Below are 20,720 nucleotides of genomic sequence, written 5' to 3'. Positions count from 1 at the left end.
GTTTATTTTTGAGACAGAGAGAGACAGAGCATGAATGGGGGAGGGGCAGAGAGAGAGGGAGACACAGAATGGGAAGCATGCTCCAGGCTCTGAGCCATCAGCCCAGAGCCTGACGCGGGGCTCAAACTCACGAACCACGAGATCGTGACCTGAGCTGAAGTCAGACGCTCAACCGACTGAGCCACCCAGGGGCCCCATTACTCTGACTTTTAAAAATATATTTTTTTTATTGTGGTCAAAACCATACAACTTAAAATTTACCATCTTAACCGTTTTTTAAAATATTTATGTATTTTGAGAGCGCGAGAGAGCGAGCATGGGTGCGTGAGTGCAGGGGGAGGATCAGAGAGAAAGGAGAGAGAGAATCCCAAGCAGGCTCTGCACTGATGCGGGGCTCTGTCAAATTGTATGACCTAAGCCAAAATTCTGAGTTGGACGCTTACCTGACTGAGCCCCCCAGGTGCCCAGCAACTTAACCATTTTTAAGTGTATAGTTTTAACTGTTGGCACAGTGTTATGCAGCAGATCTGGAGAACTTATTTATCTAGTATAACTGAAGCTTTATACCATTGAATAGCAATTCCCCGTTTCTCCTCCCGCCCCAGCTCCTGACAACTACCATTCTAGTCTCAGCTTCTATGAGTTCAGCTGTTTATATACTTCATGTAAGTGGAATCATACAGTATTTGTCCTTCTATGACTGGCTTATTTCACTTACTGTAATATTCTCGAGGTTCATCCGTATTGTAGAAATGACAAGATTTCTTTCTCTTTTAAGACTGAGTCATATTCCACTATATGTATATGGCACATTTTCTTTAGCCGTTTATCCATCGATGGACATTTAGGCTGCTTCTGCCCCTTGGTTAGTATGAATAATGTAATGAACGTGGGTGTGCAAATATCTCTTCGAGATCCTGTTTTTAATTCTTTTGGATTTACACCAAGAAGTGGGATTGCTGGGTAATATGGTAATTCTGTGTTTAATTTTCTGTTTTTCATAGTGGCTATTCCCACCAACAGTGCCACAAGGATTCTAATATCTCCACATTCTTGCCAGCACTTGTTATTTTTTGTTTGTTTAATGATGGCATCCTAATAGGCATGAAATGTTCTCTCCTTGTGATTTTGATTTGCATTTTCTTGATGCTTAGTGATGTTGAGCATCTTTTCCTATACTTGTTAGCCATTTTTTGGTAAAACTTTTAAATATTTATTCTAATCAATGTTATATCTAATATAGATATTAGATATATGTGTTATATGTAATATGTACTTATGTATGTTTTTTATATATTAATGTTTTATACATATACCGTGTGTTTGTGCGAAGACAGAAGTCTAGGCTCTGCACTTGGCTTTTGCTGGCACATTGTGGGGAGGGGCTGCAGTTTTTTCTGTGGTTTTGGCTGGAATAGAGTAGTTAGTGGCTGTACGTTTCTGTCTTGCCGGCTGCCCCCTTCCTGGGTTTGGCTAGAGAGAGCAGGCTTTTACTGGGGCTTTTTTTTATCTACGCCCATTAATGTTTTTAGTTAGCCGGCTTCTTCAGTTTCTAGTCTGGGATGTATGGGACAAGAAGATAACACAGAGAGCTCACCATCATCTCATTCCTTGGGTTCCAAAGTTTCTAGTCTGTCTGCTTTCTGTCCACATTTCAGACCCTTTTTGTTATGCTTTTTAAAATGTATACTAGTGTCCAGAGTGTTTAGTTGTTCTTAGAAGGAAGAATAGGCGAAAATACGTCTCCATTTTCCTGGAAATGGAAGTCTTCAGTTTATGCTTTTTAAAAAACAAATTCATTACATTTAGTAAGGCTTTAGAAGGAAGCAGAGATTAAAGCAAGTATTCAACTTACTTACAGTTTTTTTTCTACCATTTTTAATCAAAAGCCCCGCATGATGTCTTTAACCCTCTAGGCTCAGACTTCTGTGCAATGTAGGCCATACCCTAGCCCTTCCTCTCTCAAATGGTGTCAGGATTGTGAAAGGAGGTGGAAGGGATAATGTGCTTTATAACATGCTAAAGCTTATGTGTTAGTGATCAAAGAAGCAGAGTCCTCTCTGCACTTACCCCAGAGTAAGGATATATACCCACATCTCACCCAAACTCAAGAATGATCAGTGGTTCACTAGAGACATTTAATTTTGACAAATGCTATGTGCCATTTACCAGAGTGTGGTATGAGTCTTTGGGTACATCTGGGATATGTGCCCTGATGAAACCAAAAGGATTTTGGTTTCTGATGAACAGTTGGAAGTTGGGTTTTGGGCTTCAGGTTCCTTTGCCTAAAGGCAGGAAAAGATTAATTATCTTCAGACTTAAAGGGATAAGATCTCTAGCTCAAGATGGATCAAGTGCTGTTCTGTGTTCACATCTCCTGGCCCAGACAGATTACATCTGCAGTGAGCTTGATAGTGAGGACACTGAGGTGCCACCAGTCATGTTTGCAGACCTTCTTTCAACAAAAGAGATATCAGAAGATTTGAGGCAGGAAAATGTTTCCATATTCCTAAAAGGGAGAAAGGTAGAATGAGTACAGTAGGGACATTGAGATAGATGGGGGACAAGAATCTGGAATGTATAAAAGATGCTTTGATGCTATTTTTTGTGTAGGAAAAGGTGTGTGTGTGTGTGTGTGTGTGTGTGTGTGTGTGTCTGTGTCTGTGTGTGTGTGTGTGTCTGTGTGTGTGTGTGTGTGTCTGTGTACATACATAATACATACTGTTTGGATTTGCCTGAACAAAACACTGAAAAGATGAGGGAGAAGGAAAGATAGAGAGAGAGAGGGAAGGTAAAAGGGAGGAAGGGAGGGTTCCTTATAGGGGATGAGTATTGGAGTAGAAAATAATTTCCTACTATATATTTCTTTCTTTTTGAATGTTAATGTATTACTTATTTAAAATAATTTTTTAATGTTTATTTATTTTTGAGAGAGAGAGAGAGAGAGAGAGAGAAAGACAGCATGAGGGGGGTGGGAGGGTCAGAGAGGGAGACACAGAATTTAAAGCAGGCTCCAGGCTCTGAGCTGTCAGCACAGAGCCTGATGCAGGGCTCGAACCCACGAATCGTGAGATCATGACCTGAGCCGAAGTCAGAGGCCCAACCGACTGAGCCACCCAGGCACCCCAATATATTTTATTTTTAAAATAAAATAAAATTTTAAGTTATTTTGTAGTCACTTGGGTAAATAAGCAGGGATCCAAAGAGCCCTCAGGTTGGATAAGAGCAGGCCATGTCATATCAACATCATGGTGTCTCTGGGAAGGTTTCTGGATAGGAAGCTCAGGATTGTGCACTAGGTCCCGTGTCTGTGGATCGTATCATTTGGGTAAGGACACTCACCAGAGATCTGTGAACAAGTTGGAGAGTTTAGGCTGGATGCCAGGAATAATAGCTACTGTGTATAATGATTTCTGACCAGTGATTTGATATTAATCTTAGAAACTTTCTAAGAAAAAAGCCCTGCAGCTTACCATTAGCTTTATGTTATTTTACATTTAATAAAGAACTTAATTAAAGAGATAGAAGACATACTTATCAATTATGTACCTAATACAAAGTTGGAAGATATAACAACTACACTGGGTAATAGAATCAGGGTCTAAAACAATCCTTACCAATTGAAGCAATGGAGTGATTCTAATGAGATGAAATAACAAGGCAAGGTCATACACTTGGATTTTTATTTTATTTTAACAACTTTACAAGCATAGTTCTGGGAAGGTGGAGATTTAAAGCAGCATAAGTGGAAAAAGACTCAAGTATTTTAGTGGTCAGTTAACTCAGTATGAATATGTAGTGTAATGTGGCTGCCAAAAGAAAAAGAATACCATTTTTAGCTACATTAATAAAATTAATAGTAGGTGATAGTACTCGTCTACTCTGCAGGAGTCCAACGACACCTGGAGTGTTAACTGGGGCCATGCTTATAAAAAGGATATAGACAAAGCAAAGCATTTACATGGGAGCAGCCAAAATGGTGATGCAACTAAAAAACGTGTCATTGAAAGTGGGTATATTTAACCCATTTTGGCTACGTCATATTCCATTCTATGTATATATAACATTTTGTATATCCTAATGGACATTGGGGTTGTTTCTGCTTTTTGGTATTATGAATAATGCTGCTAAGGACATTTGTGTTCAAATTTTTGTGTGAATATGATATTTCATTTCCCTTGGGTATATACACAGAAGTGAAATTGTTGGGTCAAGTGGTAACTCTCCTCTTTGAGAAAATGCCAAACCATTTTCCACAGAAGCTGCACTATTTTATATTCTATCAGCAATGTATGAAGGTCCCAATCTCCACATCCTTGCCAACATTTTTTATTATTTCTGTTTTTAATTATAGTCATCCTTGTGGTTGTAGAGTGATATCTCATTATGGTTTTGATTTGTGTTTTCCAAGTGATTAATGGCGTTGAGCATCTTTTCATGTGCCTGTCAGCCATTTGTATATGCTCTTTGGAGAAATTTACATTCAGATCCTTTACCAGTTTTTACATTGTGTTGCCTTTTTATTGTTGAGCTTTAAGGCTTCTTTATAGTCTGGATACTGGATCCTTATCATGTGTATGATTTGCACATATTTCTTTTCCCATTCTTTATGTGTGTGTGTGTGTGTGTGTGTGTATGTGTGTATTATATATATGTATGTATATCATATATGTATATATTACACATATATGTATATATGTGTATATATTACACATATATGTATATATGTATATATACATACATTATATATATGAAGTTTATTTATTTATTTTGAGAGAGAAAGAGCATGAGTGAGCCAGGGAGGGGCAGAGAGAGAGGGACAGCGAGAATCTGTCAGTGCAGAGCCTGATGCAGGACTCAACTATGCAAACCATGAGATCATGACTTGAGCCCAAATCAGGAGTCAGATGCTTTACTGACTGAGCCTCCCAGGAACTCCCTATATAACGTTAGTTTAAAAATAAGGTTTAAAATAACAACTCAAACTCCTTAGACTTATCACTGATTAAATTGTAAAATATAAACTGATCCGATCTGTAATTTAACTGAACATTTCCCACTCCCCTAAAAATCAGGTTTTGACTTAGATTCATCATATAGACTTTTATCTCAATACCACAAATAATAATTGTAGCCAAGGGCATCAAGGTATCTTCCCTATACCCTGTCTTTTCCTGAGGCCTTGAGCTCCAATACCATGTGGGTTCCATCCCATACCTCTGTGTCCATTTCTGTTCTCCAAGCGTAGGACCGGGCTTGTAATGAAAGTCGGGGAATCTTGGACCTCCTCTGGCCTATTAATATGGAGAACTGAGCAGTGTACCCCCTGTGTGAGTCAGTCTCACTTTGCGGTAAGATTTTTCTCCTGACCTTTTCTGCATTTCACATCCATTCAAATTGATCTTCTCCATCAGTTACAGACTAGTGAGGTTTTACTGTAAAATCTGAGATGCTGCTGTATCATCAAGTCGTTAAAAGTGAGTTCCATCGTCTCTCTCCAAAGAGGAGATCTTTTCTGCTTGGGCATATCTCAGGAACTCTGCAGAAGACAAATGAACAGGAATTTGGGCTTGAACTGATCAGCAGACAGCTTGGCAACTGTTCTAGGATGCCATCTGCAGATGTTAATTATCCAGTTTGGGTCTTCTAATAGCTCTTGACCTCCTCTTAGCTCTACCAAATGCTTTTTTTCCTTCCTGATTTTTTATTATTCCTCTTGGGGTGAGACAAATCAGAGGTAACACTGCTGATTCTTTTTCAAACAGTTAAATGTAGATGAATTACTAATGTGGAAACATTAGTTTTTCATTCGTCTTGTGAACATTTGGAGAACATGATCTTCTGCTCTATTTTGGCTTCAAAAACTTCTCTCCAGTTCTTCCTACTTCCCAGACTGTGTAAACAAAATCAAGTTTTTGAAGAGTTGGTGATGAGACTGAAAAGCAGCGGGAAGAACAGGCCTTGTGACATGAACCCTGAAGTCATTTTCTGTTGTGGAGGAACTTGAAGAAGAGAGACCGCTTTTCTGCTTCATCATCTCCCTTGTCTGTTATCCAAAGTAGTTGCTCGAAGCCTTTTATTTCTCTCATCAAGCTTCTTTCTCATTCCCTTACACTGCAAACGTGGTCTTGCTCTCTACCAAAAACAGAACAATAGATCGGAACTCAATGAAATTCCCTTGTCTCCAGCTGTAAACCAGTATGCATATCCATCTTTGTTTCCTTCCTGCTCTTCTTTCTAAGACCAGTCCCTTTAACAGTGCTCTCAGTCCCTGCCCCTTCTTCCTGCAGGACTTGGTTCCAGCAGTTATCCTTTGTCCTCTCCTATATGCTAAAGGTTTCTGCTCCTGGCTGCTTCCACTCTCCCAGGCTCACTTCTCTCCCATCCTAAGAATTTCTTCTCTCCATGCTGTTCCTCTCTGAAGCACGAGATGTTCTAGAGGACTGATTTGTAGTCACCAGCTCTATGTACTCAACTCTTTGCAAGTCCATTTCTGCTCTCCTCACCACCCCCATCCCATCCCTTCTCTGAAACTGTTCTCTCATAGGGCTCCAGTGACTTTCCACTGTTAGTTCCAGTGTCACATTTCTGTTTTTGTTTACCTTTCTGAGGCAACAGTCATTCTTACTCCTTCACTCAGTGGAAAGTTCTAATGAGTTTTAACTTTGATGCTCAGAGTTCAGGTATATTCATTTGATACTATGAGATTTCTTCTTGTCTTGGTATATAATTTCACATTAAAAGAGACTTTATTGATCACTCTAAGCAGCCAAATCTCTGGTTAGTGTGGTGGTAGTTACCGTTTTTATGGTCTAAACTGCCATGTTTGTATGGTGACGCATAGAACCACTTCTTTTTCCACTCCCCTCTTCCCGAATTTTTTTTTAAATGTTTTTATTTATTTTTAAGACACAGAGAGACAGAGCATGAGCAGGGGAGGGGCAGAGAGAGAGGGAGACACAGAATCTGAAGCAGGCTCCAGGCTCTGAGCTGTCAGCACAGAGCCTGACGCGGGGCTCGAACTCACGGACTGTGAGATCATGACCTGAGCCGAAGTTGGACGCTTAACCGACTGAACCACCCAGGCTCCCCCTCTTTGTATTTAAATTATCTGTGCTAATGGAACTGACTGGCTCATTTTGTCTGTATTGGTATCTGTAACTAATACTATATTTCTCTACTCTTCTTTACAGAGAGACCTGTCGGGGCACAAGAACATTGTGGGCTACATTGACTCCAGTATCAACAACGTGAGCAGTGGTGATGTATGGGAAGTGCTCATTCTGATGGACTTCTGTAGGGGTGAGTATATGTCCCATACCTTAAGCTCCCATTGCTCTGGAACTTTGATTGTCAAGGGCATGGGGTCATTTCAGTTAATGTGCACTGTGCCCTAATGTATGTTGTTGTGGTTTTAAAGATGTGGAAACTGTGAGGCTAAAAGATACAGAGCATGCTGTCACGTCTTGGTTATTCTTATGGTGGCAAACAATTTGAAATGGTGGATAATACAAAACTCCCTTTTTGTTAGATTTGGGAAGGTTTGGTGCTTGTGTATGAATGAGAAAGGATGAGGGGGAGAATGAATGTGTTATTTGTGATGCTTTAAAACAAGTGATGAAGGCACATAATAAAGACCCAACTCCAGATGGACTGAAGAAACGATTCAGCCTCTCAACTCCCTCCCTCCTGTGTTCTCTTCTCCACCCACACCACCTTGTGTTGGGGAGGGGGTGGGTGGGAAATAATCCTTTTCGTCTAATGGAAATGACGTCTAATGGAAATGACCTTTCCTCTCCTTGCTTGCAAGCTGTAATTGCCAGTAAGGCTCCATTCAAACGATGCTGCTGTTACCAGTAGAGTTAAGTAGTTGAAAGCTTGGAGTTTCAAGCCACATTTATCTCCGGAAATCCAGACTGTAGCATGAATTGATTCAGATTTGACTGCGTTTCAAACAGCCAGCCTGGAGGTTTGACTTTTTTTTGGCTTAAGCAGCTGCCACTTATAGGCTTGGGTCACTGTCTCCTGTTTGGTGCCCTGTTTTATAATCATCCTTACTTCCACTGACATTTTCCTTGCCTTTAAAGATACTGTCCGTAAGTTAAATATGTTGTTAACCCTCAAAATGTGATGTTAACCAATAATTTTAGCCTGTCTTGTAAGAACTCTTAAGCTGATTTTATAAAATACTACCAAATTTGAACTTGACAGTTTGTTTCGTCCTGTCCATTCCCTTTTGGGTGTTAAAATATTTAGAGACGTGACAGTTTGTTTCGTCCTGTCCATTCCCTTTTGGGTGTTAAAATATTTAGAGACGTGGCAGTAGGAGCATCCAGGGATCTGGATAATTTTGTAAGTGAGGTCATCAATCTTACTGTCCTGGAGAATAAATGTTGGGGTAGCATTTCTACATTCTTGGCAGCAAGTAGTTAGTGAAGCCAGAGATACCACACCGTTCCTAAAGCACAGGCTAAAAAGCTGTCTTCTGGGGCGCCTGGGTGGCTCGGTCGGTTAAGCGTCCCATTTCGGCTCAGGTCATGATCTCGCGGTCCGTGAGTTCGAGCCCCGCGTCGGGCTCCATGCTGACAGCTCAGAGCCTGGAACCTGTTTCCGATTCTGTGTCTCCCTCTCTCTCTGCCCCTCCCCTGTTCATGCTCTGTCTCTCTCTGTCTCAAAAATAAATAAACATTAAAAAAAAAAATTTTTTTTTTAATAAAAAAAATAAATAAAAAGCTGTCTTCTTCTTGCTCTTGGAGTCTATTGTGTAGTCTGATTCCTACTAAAAGATATGACAGGTTGAACCTTGGGGCCTCATCTCGTACAAATGGGGACAGTAGACCCAAGTGGTTATAGCAGGACCATATTGTCGCTTCTACTAATCTTGAAGATGTAATGAAGGCAGCTCACGTCTGGAGTGCTTTATAAAATAGACTGTTTTTGATGCGTTAGAAGAGGCACTGGATCGCAAGAAGACAAATATGGGCCCGGGAACCAAGACACTTGGGTGCCTCAGCCAGCAATCAGCTCTGTTACCTTGGGCCAGGTTGCTTCTCTGTGGACAGCCGTTCATTGTCTTGGGTAAGTCGTGAGTCTGAGTGTTTCTAACCTCTCCCTTGCTCTGTGTCCCCTCCAGGAGGCCAGGTGGTCAACTTGATGAATCAGCGCCTGCAGACAGGTTTTACAGAGAATGAAGTGCTCCAGATATTTTGTGACACCTGTGAAGCCGTTGCCCGCCTGCACCAGTGCAAAACTCCTATTATCCACCGTGACCTGAAGGTAACAGGCCGCACTGCTTCATGAAGTGTGTTCAGGGTATTTTCCATCTGCCCCGGGGATGGAGGAGATGCTTTGGGCATGTGAGAGAAAAGCTTAAGGCATGGAAACCTTACATGTCTTACATTCTGCCTGGGGAGAGAAAATAGAAATTAAAATAAAGAAAGTATAAAACAGGTATCACTTTTATTACCTAGGTAGCCTTTGGAAATTCTTTATAATCATCCACTGCCTGAATACATGCTGTTCTTGTTTTTCCTGACAGAGTCCTAGTTTTACTTTTCCAGGGTTATAGAAAATAATATGCTCGTTTAAATGGTTTGTGAACAGTGATGCTTGGTTTTTAAAGTCTCTCTCGTATTTTGCAAAATCCATTAAGTGATTATTTAAAAATTTTGTTCTACTAATTACCATCTCCTTGTAGCCGGCCTTTCGTATTCTAGTCATTTGACAGCGTTTGTTGAATGGCATTGGCAGCCGGGTAGGATTCACTGACACGTGCCATGTACCCTACTAGACGCTTTATGCACACTCTTTGGAGGAAGATGTTCTTCTTTACATTGTATAATCAAGGAAACTCAGGTCACATGACTTGACTGAGGTCATACAACCGGGAAGGAGCAGCACCAGAATGTGAAGCTAGCTCTTCTGATTCTAAATTACAATTTCTTTTCATTATCCCTGTGTTTTGAGAAACACGCTTCATGGCTAATAACTTATATCAGCAGCCCCTGGTGTACTTGTTAAGTGCAGGCTACTGGATTCTGCACTGAATCTGTTGGGCTATAATTTTTATGGTGGTGTCAGGGAAGCCCAGGAATTCATAGCTTAATAATCGCCCTGGGTGGGTTTTGTGTGTTTTAAAGTTTGAGGAACACAAGGGGCATGCCAGCATTTCTGTTTTGAGGGATTTTTTTTTCTTTTTAGCTTTTTTTAAAAAATGGAGATATAATTCATACACCATAAAACTCACCCTTTCGAAGCATACAGTTCAGTGGCTTTTACTGTATTTACCAGGCTGTGCAACCATCACACTATCTGACTCCAGAACATTTCGTCTCCCCAAAGGAAACCGTGTGTATCCATCAGCAGTCGCTCTTCACTCCCACCTCACCTCAGCCCCAGGCAAACACTAATCTGCTTTCTGTTGCCTGTTCTGTGCATTTCATACAAACGGGCTCATTCAGTAAGAGGCCTCTCGTGTCTGACGTCTTTCACCTAACGTAATGATGTTGTCAAGGCTTATCGGTGTTGCAGCGTGTAGCACCACTTCATTTCTTCTCATGGCATGATATTCACAGTGTAGATAGACTACATTTTGTTTATCTGGTCACTGATAGACATTTGAGTTGTTTTGACCTTGGATATTCCGAACGAGACTGTGAACACCTGTGTACCTGTTTCAAGTGGGCACATGTCCGTTCTCTTGAGCATCTACCTAGAGGTGGAATTGTTGGGTCGTGTGGTAACTACGGTTAACTCCCTGAGGAACTGCCAAACTGTTTTGTGGAGTGGCTGTGCTGTTTCTATGCCACCAGCAACACATGAGGGTGCCGTTTTCTCCACATCCTCACCAACCCTTACCGTCCTTTTTTATTTTAGCCATCCCGGTTAGTGAAAAGTGGTACTTACATCCCGGCGTTTCTGTAGTAAAGCAGTGAGCTTAAGGGAACATAGGTACATAACTTCAAAAGCCTTAGATAGCCTCCTCCAGTGTCCCTCTACCCACAGTCAGCCCTTTTTCTAGTAGGAAAGGGAGAATACATTTCAGTAAGTATTATGAGCCTAGCAGAGTACAAGTACATAATTCTGTGGAACGGGGTACAGTAACACGGTATAATACGGTTCCTACTTCCCAGAAGCTTTGGTATTGGTGACAGGATATAAATGAAACAAATGAACATTTAGATTTGAAACAGAGACAGGTGAAATACAGAACTTTGTAGAACAAAGTGATGAACAAGCAGAGTTATCAAGCTGCTTAACGTACGATCGGGTCGCGGGACCAGGTAACGGAAGTTGGAATCTTCTGGAAAAGTGGGATTTTACAGGCTTGTGGGATTTAAGTGGTCACAAAGAGGACGAAGGACATGTCAGGCAGAGAGCAGATGCTGAGGGCTACCTAGAGAAGGGGACAAGGAGGCCTTAGAGCATGCGTGTCCGTCTCCAGGCACACCTGTGACACAGCAAGTGCCTGCCAGGGCATGAAGGTGAGGGCAAAGGAAGGAGGCAGAGAGGGCCACTGAGCACCCTTGTAGAGAGTGCTGATCCCGTGTTCTCGAACAGAATCTTCCTTTATTTTAACTGGATTAAATGAGGCCTCAATGATGAATCATTGCATACCTGTAAATAACACCTACCTAATTTGCACATTCCCAGCATCTCAGTGCTGCTGTGAGGCGGTTGGTTAAGTGTCGTCCAGTGATAGGAGCCTGAAGTACAGAGCTCAGGGTCCACCTGGGGACAGGAAGTAGGATGGGAGTAGGAGACCCGGACTCTTTCTTCGCTGCCCTGAATGGTCCATGAGATATTTTAGCAGAAGAACGTGGAGCAAAGTGGAATTGGAGGAGAGGCTGCCACGCTGGTTCCCAGCTCATCCGTAGCCCTGTACCCCTTGACCCTCCTCGGTGCTCCTGAAAGTCAGCACAGCACTGGCAACACGCTGTGGGGCTCTGTAGTTGTGTTTTAATGCATGGTGAAGACCGTCAGGCCTGCTGCTGGGCTGCCGGGAGTGATTCAGAAGACTTTGTTTCCATTTCTGCTCTACCTTGGAAATAGGGAATGTAAATAGGGGCCCCTGGGAGGAGGCCTCGATTGTGATTGTTCCCAAAAAGTCCTGTGGCTGTTAATTGCAGTTATTGACTCCTGGTTGTTTTGACTGAAGGTTTCCCAGACTCCCCATATCTTATACTCTGTGCCGTATAGCTGTTTTGGTTAGCAAATTAGATTTTATTGATTTCTACTAATATGTGCCCGGTGGGCAGTCAGTCCGTTTGCCTCCCGCACTGCCAGCCTCCTGAGGCCTGACCAAAAAGTCCCTGTGTACCTGTTGTTTGCCATCACGTAGTCTCAGACACTCTGAGCTTCATGTCCAGCCACTACAGTTCTAGGGGTAGCCAGAGCCTAGAAGTTCTTAATTCTCCTGTTGGCCAGAGGAGGTGCTGGTTGCTGATCTGTAGTTGCTTCTCTAAGCAGATTTACATTTGGTGAGGAGGCACCATCTTGAATAAAAGTCAGTACGACATGGAAAAGAGCATAGGCCAGGCCAGCTGCAGATCCCCTTGTGGAGTCAGTGCCACCCTGGGTCTGCTTGTTTGCACGCAGAACAGAGGAAAAGCCCCTCTTGCCCTGCCTGCCACGTGTGTGGTCTTTCTTTCAAATTATGTGCGGGAAATAAACTGAAAGCGGTCCCTATCCTGAAGCAGCTTATGTTATAAAAATAACCATTACCAAAGTTCTGTTCGTTATTGGAGGTCTTTCTTCAAATACGATAATTTAGCATATTAATCATTTCCCTGTTTTTGTTTAATTTTTATCTCTCTGAGGAAAGAAAGAGATCATTGCAGGTCATGGGGTCATAGAGCTGGGAAGGTCACCTAAGCCAGCCCTCTCCTATTACCAATGAGGAATCCTCTGCCCAGAAAGGCTGTGACCTGCACAGCTAATTCTGTGGTCAAACTAGAACAAAGGCCAAGGGTTTTTACTCCCCATTTTGGTGTTTGTTTGTTTTTGCTCTGTTACACCATGCTGTCTGTCCAGGCACTTAAGAAGGGGTTAAGATTTAATAAGTGCATTCAGATTGAGAAAGTCACGAATGTCTCCTCTTTCATCAGAAAAGAGATTTTGATTTCGTGAAGTACAATAGGATGAAGATTCTTGTCCCATTTTTAGAATCACAAGTTTGAACACCTACATTTATCTAATCCTCCAAAATTTCTAGTGATTGAAATGCCTGAATGCCATATCTGTTTGGAATAATGTGAAGAGGAAGGGTCAGTAGGAGGTGGCTTTCCAGACCTTTTAGCTACAGCTGTAAGCAGAGTTTGGGAGTGACAGCTTTAATAACCCTCTTAAGCCGATGGGTTGGGAAATAAGGTCAGCAGCATTAAACCCTCAAAGAGCTGGAAGACTGTAGGATTGTAAGCAGTGGTCACCACCATTAGGCTTACATCCTAAGGGACTTTGCCAAAAACAGATCACTAGGAAAGTTCTCTGGAGCTTCCAGAAGATGATACACGAATGTCCAGTTGGTTGTCTCCCTTCCTTGTCCACCTTAATTCCTCTGGGCCCTGTTCTAGACCTGGCCTGAGTCGCCTCCACTCTAGACAATTGCACCCGCCCTCGTGTTCTCCCTTCTCCTCTCTCACCATGCTAACCTTCCTAAAACACCTCTTTCCATCTGCTGAGTGTCTCCCTAGTGGCCTTCCTCAGTCTGCCCTCTGTCAGCTGCTCTGGTCCTCTCTCTTTCTCCCTTCATGGTTGCCGGTGTGAACTGCCCTCATTCCTTGATGGCATAATGTGTATCAGTGCAGCGGTGAGGGTGTAGCTTCAGCACGCAGGCAGACTGAGCCCCATCCTGCCCTACCAGCCTAGTGACCTCAGGCATGTTAGGTAACTGGGCTCCACTTTCTCATCTCTTAACTGGGGACAATAAGACTTTGTAAGAATTTGTAAGAATTTCATGAAATCCTGTAGGTAAAAGTGCCTCCTAGTGAGTGCTGCTAGCTGCTGATACTATTGTATTGCTATTGTTATTGTCATCATTCCTGCTTCTCTGCCTTTGGTTCTGTTATGAGTTTCACTCACCTAAGTCCTTCACTTCCCCAAGGCCCAGCAGTATCCGGCCTCCCCATTCACAAGGGCGCTAGCCCTTATTATGCCCAGTCCCATGTCCTCAGTTCTCTTTGTGGCACTGGTGCCTGTCCCAGCCAAGGTGGCCTGCTTCTGTGCCTCAGATGCCTCAGGCCTGCTCCCTCCTCTCCTCTGAGAGTGCCCCTCCCCCAGGGGGTCTGTGGCTGCCCTTCATTTGGGTCTCTGCTCACCTCATCCCAGTGACCTTTCCAACTGTGCCATTTGCACAGTATTTACCCCTTACATGTATTTAACCTGTTGCCTTTTTTTTTTTTATAACAGTTATCACCACCTGGCAATTATACTTACTCCCTTACTCTCTTCCACTAGACTCTACACGACACGAGCAGCTGAACTTGGATTTGTTCATAACCTTATCTCCAGAAGCTACTTGGCATATAGTAGGAGTTCAAATGTGTGTGTGTCTCTCTAAAATGAGTGGTAATAACTTCTTAGGTTTATATAGGGAGACTTATAGTTTGCTCTCACATACATTCTCTTGCTTGCTTCATAACAACCATGATAGAAATAGTATTAGCTGTACTTTGCAGATGAGAAACAAGCCCAAAGAGGTTTAAAGGTTTGTCCAAGGTCAGACATCTAAATAGTCCCTGAGCTCTTCTGACCCCCAGGTCCAATGTGGTTGCCGCGCACCAGGCTCTGTGTTAAGTGTGCTGGTGGTGACGAAGGGCAGCGGCCAGCTTGATCTTGGAGGTTTCCACGGGTGTTACAAGTCACAGGGACAGACTGAGAAGGTGCAGAGGGTGTGGCCGCTGCTGAGGTGGCTGCTGCTAAGCGAGTTCACCTTTGCAGTCTCATGATCCTCCCAGCAAACCTGCAGAGCCACTGGAGCAGGGCTTATGGTTCTTACCTGCATTAGTATTTCTTTGATATCGATAAGGCTTTCCCCTACGTTGGTATTTCTGGCTTTAGGTCCACTTTTGTACACACCTTTACTTTTTAACTGCTTTTCCTGCAAATACAGTCTTGTGCAATGTTATCTTTATGGGAAGGTTGATAACGGTATAACTGCTGAGTGCTGCCACTCTGGAGCTAACCAGAAATACAAACTGAGTTTTTTAGGTGAGGGGGATAAAAACAAGACAAAAACCCTTATGTGCCTCATCGTTATTCTGTCTTTTGTCTACTCAGTTTTCCTTCCCGCTGACCCCCTCACCCCCACCCCCACTGCCTCTGGCCCAACCCAGTGATTTTGGTCCCTGGAACTACCTCATTTGTATTTTGATGTGAACTCACTTAACAGTGTTTTAGAATGTACAATCTAGCATTAGAAGAATAGAAACTAATTTGGGAAGGGACTGAACACATATAATGGGAGATGCATGGTTTCACGTGAGACCAGGAAGGAAGATCACTGCTAATGGATACTGAATAAGGGATGGAAGGGTATCTGGTGTATGTAAAATACTTGACTGGGTATTGCAGAAGACACACAGGCATAGTGTAATTATAGACCAGAAGTTGGCAAACTTCTGCAAAGGACCAGATAGTAAATATTTTGGCTTGTCAGCCAGATAGTCTGTCACAACTACTCACCTCTGCCACTGGAGCTCAAAAGCAGCCATAGACTAGAGGATAAGTAACCAATGGGCATGGCTGTATTTGGCCCAAAGGTCTTACTTTGGCAGCTCCTCCTATGGACAGTGAGTTCTGCAGATTTTGTAGGATAGCCATGGAAGGTTTTACTGAGGACTTGTGACTTGAGCAAAGCCCTGAAGAATGGCTACGATTTGACAGGTAGAGAATGAGCACTTGAATAAAATGATAAACCAGGCGATACAGGGAATGTTTACGAGACACTGAGCAAAGCAGCCTAGCTAGTGGTTAGACACCTGGTTCCTCATTGACTAGATTCCTATTATGGGATATTTGTGAACATAAAGGACCAACGTAGCCCTGTCCTTAAGCTTGTATCCAGTACACTGGGCAAATGTAGTCATCATACCCACCTCAGTTGGTGGATACTTATGGGTGGGGACTGTGAGTAATTCATCTGCTTCCTACCCTGGCAGAAAGGTAATTACCTGCCTTTCTCTAGAATGAAATTGCCTAGGTTTGCTTCCCAGCTTCATCACTGTGAGTCTCACTCTCCACATCTGTAAAACAGGGATATTATTATATTATTATGAGGATAATCCATGTAAAGTGATGAGTACAGTAGTACTCGTAATAGTAAAAGCTCAGGAAATCGTAGCTGTTCTGTTTATAACCTCTAAAGTAGATTAGAAATATTAGTATTGTTTTGTCGGAATTATTTTAGATTCCTAAAGTGAGTATATGTTCAGGATAGCTTGACTGTTTTACTTTGTGTAAATAGGTTAAACTGATGAGTTTTTTTTTTTTTTATTTTTTTTAATGTTTATTTATTTTTGAGACAGAGAGAGACAGAATATGAACGGGTGAGGGTCAGAGAGAGAGGGAGACACAGAATCTGAAGCAGGCTCCAGGCTCTGAGCTGTCAGCACAGAGCCCGACGCGGGGCTTGAACTCACAGACCGCAAGATCGTGACCTGAGCCGAAGTCGGACGCTTAACCGACTGAGCCACCCAGGCACCCCTAAACTGATGAGTTTTTGAAAAGCTGTAGATGGTAGAAATATTTGCTTCCCTTAGCCTTGTCTCTGGAGAACAAGAGCATATCCATGAGAGATGATAGCCGTAGTTCATACTGCCTTATGTGGCTAAAAATCCCAAGGTCAAAATTCTAGGTTAAAGTGATTGTTAGGTTAACAGTGCCCCAGGTGCAAAAGCATATCCTTTCTGGAAGAACAATAGACTTTAAACTCCGGCCTCATAGGCTTCCCCCAGATGAATTCCAAGGAACATGAGTTAACAGCAACAGTACCAAAACCCCTCATAACAGTACCAGGAGTGAGACTCAGTAGGAGTAAGAGACAACAAATAAAAGAATCAGTTTGCAGCAAAGACTTTAGGTATTAGATTTAGGAGATACAAACTATAAACATTTTTATAATACATAATGTAATTTTTAGGAGAATTAAAGCAAGTATAGGTAGAAACGAGTATTGGAACAAGAGACTATCACAGTTGACTGGATTTTTGTTTGTTTGTTTTTTTAAAAAACCAATATGTGCAGTAATAGGGTCTGGGTATTTGGTGGCTCCCATCTTGCTTCTGACAGACATACATACACACAAACACAGTATTAAATGTGTTCCTCTTTTTTAACTTTACCATTCAACCAACATTTCTGTACCAAGCACAATGGTAGGCACTGGCAGAGAAGACTACAAACGCAATGAAGAGATGGTGCTTGTCTTTTTTTTTTTTTTTTTTTTTACATTTATTTATTTTTTGAGAGACATAGAAAGACAGAGCACAAGTTGGCGAGGGGCAGAGAGAGAAGCGGACACAGAATCCGAAGCAGGCTCCAGGCTCTGAGCTGTCAGCACAGAGCCTGACACAGGGCTCGAACTCACAAACTGTGAGATCATGACCTGAGCCGAAGTCAGACGCCCAACCCGACTGAGCCACCCAGATGGGTGGCTGAGCCACCCCGAGATGGTGTTTGTCTTTAAGGAGCCGATAGTAGACTCTGGCCTTTGTTTTCCGAAGGTGATCAGTCTTTGGAAGGCTGAAGACAAAAGACAATGGAGACTATAGACTTACTGGCCCAACAAGATTTTTTGGCCGCCATTTTACTGCCCACGCATAGCTAGGTCTGTCCTTCAACATACCGGTCAACGCAATTCACCTAGACCAAAAATGACTCAGTACATCCTGAGTACAGAAGTGCGCACTATTTTGGAGTTATTCTTGCACTGGCATACTCCTTTGATACCAGAGATTTCTGTAGATTCTGGTCTTTGTAAGCTCCCTTCTACCTGGAACTGCTAACTCACTGTCCAAAGAATTCATCTACAGAAAGATAAGGTAATACTTCAACAGGAAAACTGGACATTTGCCCACAAGCCTTTAATCACTTTGAGAAGTAACTAAAATACAGCAAATGTTTATTAATTCTGGAAATTCTAACTTAGTGTAGTAAAGAAATTGATATATGCACGTATAAGACTCCAGTGAAATCACTGACGTCAGGAAGAATGAAGTACTGAAGGGCCATGGGGAAAGAGTGACATTTGTCTGAGTGGGTGCTTGAGGAAGGCTTCAAAGAAGAGGTGGCATCTGAACTGGAGTTCGGAAGATGAATGGGATATTGATAGTTGGCTAAGGGGGTGGAGGTCATAGAGCGTATTCTAGATGGAGAGAAAAGCATGAAAAAAGATACAGAGACTTAAAAGTATTAGGACTGTTTCTGCCAAGGTGAGAAATGTAGCTGGAAATCTAGGTAAGTGGGACTCATTTCCCCATTGTGGACTTTCCTCTATTTACCCCCTCTACTCTCATTTTACCCTGTTACTGTGCTTTTCTTTTTGTTCACTTGGGATGACCCCTGGCGAGATACTTGGTGGGGAAGAACTTTCCTGTGCATATTAGTGGGATTATCAGAAATAGAATATTTATGTGACTATGAACCAGATTTTCATATGCATTACTAAATAATATCTTGGATCGGGTGGTTGGGGAATGTTTTTCAGGTTGAAAATATCCTCTTGCATGACCGAGGCCACTACGTCCTGTGTGACTTTGGAAGCGCCACCAACAAATTTCAGAATCCACAAACTGAGGGAGTCAATGCAGTAGAAGATGAGATTAAGAAGTAAGCCTTTCCTCTTCTCTTGGAGTTTCGTCCATTTGCAGATCAGCAACATTACTTTCAGCTTCTGGATGAGAAGGTCAGGGTGGAAAGACCAGGGTGCTAGTCATGGCCCCCCTTGTCTCAGAGCATCGTGTTGGGCAGTGGGATTGTTTGATTTTAAGAGGAGGCTGTGGAAGTGGTTTGCAAGCGTTGGTCAATAGCGTAAAATGAAGGAATCATACAGCGCTTTATCAATGGACCAGTGGTCACTGTACATAGATATTTTGACTTAAGTCACACAGCCCTTAAAAAGCTGAATGGTACACAAACCATAGAGGTACTGTGATGTTTTTAAGCGGAATCACAACTATGACATTATCAGTCAGTTGGATGTGCTTTTCACTGAACCCTGCATTGCTGTGTATTCCTTCTTGCTCCTAAGGAGGTCACCAATCTAATGGAATTAATGGTAAGTAGGAATGTGAAGTCTCTACAGATACTGAATCACTGACTGCCATGAGAAAAAGCTTCTTTAAATTTCTGGCTCCAGTTAAGAACCTGACCCATTTTCCCCTATTGTCAAGAGTGTTAGATTTTTCACAGGCCATAATACTACTAATAATCCAGAAGTCTAGTATGCACACCTGTATCCTGACCCTCAGTCTCCTTTCCTGCATCACTCTTGGCAGCCAAGCCTGGGGTGGGAAGACTTCCGGTCCAAGGCTCTGGTGGACACCTAGAGCACGGTGCCCTGTGGGCTTTAGAGACTCAAGCAGCATAAGTCACATGCTTGGCCACACCAAGACGCTCTTTGAAGCGGAGCTTGTACTCCTCTTTCCTTGAGCCAGAGATAAGGGGAAAACTCTTGCTTCATTCCTCTTCCGGCAGCAGAGATTCGTCCACCTCCCACCTCAGCTGTTCTTTCCGCTGTTGTGCAGTGTCTCAGCCAGCATTACACATCAGCATTGAGCCACACTTAAGGAAATTACTATTTTTAAAAACAAATCAGCAAGACATGATATCGAACAGTAAGGATTTGCAGAAGAAGATTTTTTCATTTGAGGACCCAAGAAAAGTTGCTTTTAGAGTTTATTTAAGTGCCTTAGCATCTGGGTTGCCACACGCTCTCAGATAGAAGGGCTGCTTCTAAAGGGCCATGGGTGTGTACCCAGGACAGCTTTTCATTTTATCTACACTACTATTTCCTACTCTCTTCTGCAGATTGCTCCCAGGGAACTAGACTTTATTAATATAGACATGAATGTATTTAAAAAGTATTTCTGCTACCCCTGGTTTTTAACGATAGCATTGACATATTTAACAAAAACCAAATCTCTTGATTGTAGATACACAACGCTGTCCTATCGAGCACCAGAAATGGTCAACCTGTACAGTGGCAAAATCATCACTACGAAGGCAGACATTTGGGTAGGTGTCAACTAACCTATCCGCATCTCAGATACCAGCAGTCTTGACTGTAAATTCCCAAGTCTAATCCAGGCAGTGCCATAGCAAGCGTGGCCACTGTACCATATCACTGTCTCCCTATCTCTCAGAGTTATTCTTGGGGTGACCTGCCACTGCTCCGTGAAGCATGTCAAAGGAAATTATTTTAGAGCTCTGTGAAAATTATTCAGGTGACCTGCCCGTTATTTAGGTGGTTTTCATATATGTGTTACTAGTTCCTAAGAGCAAAATAACTGAAATACTTGTTCTTTTTCGGAACATCATTTGGTAACGCTGGTAGAAATATCGTAACTCAGCAGCTAAATAGTGGTGCCGAGTTCTAAATTCAGGTTTCTTCTAATAGGTTAATAGTACATAGCTTTTATATCTGCCAGTAAGTGTGGATGATGCCAGTATGTCTCAGTAGACCCATTTGCAGTTATGGTAAATAAACCACTCGTAGCAATCTG

The 20,720-nt window shown here is 42.5% G+C and overlaps 1 protein-coding gene across 20 annotated transcripts in view; it reads left to right on the top strand.

Moving 5' to 3' along the window:
• Nucleotides 1-20,720, top strand: part of AAK1 (AP2 associated kinase 1) — a 167,894-nt gene that overhangs the window by 86,409 nt on the left and 60,765 nt on the right. For all 20 annotated transcript variants that reach the window (XM_042932545.1, XM_042932543.1, XM_042932544.1 and 17 more), the window contains 4 exons: nt 7,194-7,302; nt 9,134-9,276; nt 18,704-18,825; nt 20,151-20,232. In XM_042932545.1, the coding sequence (XP_042788479.1) occupies nt 7,194-7,302; nt 9,134-9,276; nt 18,704-18,825; nt 20,151-20,232 (456 nt within the window). The remainder of the gene's footprint in view (nt 1-7,193; nt 7,303-9,133; nt 9,277-18,703; nt 18,826-20,150; nt 20,233-20,720) is intronic.

This window comes from Panthera leo, chromosome A3, assembly GCF_018350215.1.
Source record: "Panthera leo isolate Ple1 chromosome A3, P.leo_Ple1_pat1.1, whole genome shotgun sequence".
NCBI lineage: Eukaryota > Metazoa > Chordata > Mammalia > Carnivora > Felidae > Panthera > Panthera leo.
This window is presented reverse-complemented; position numbering and strand designations above follow the sequence as displayed.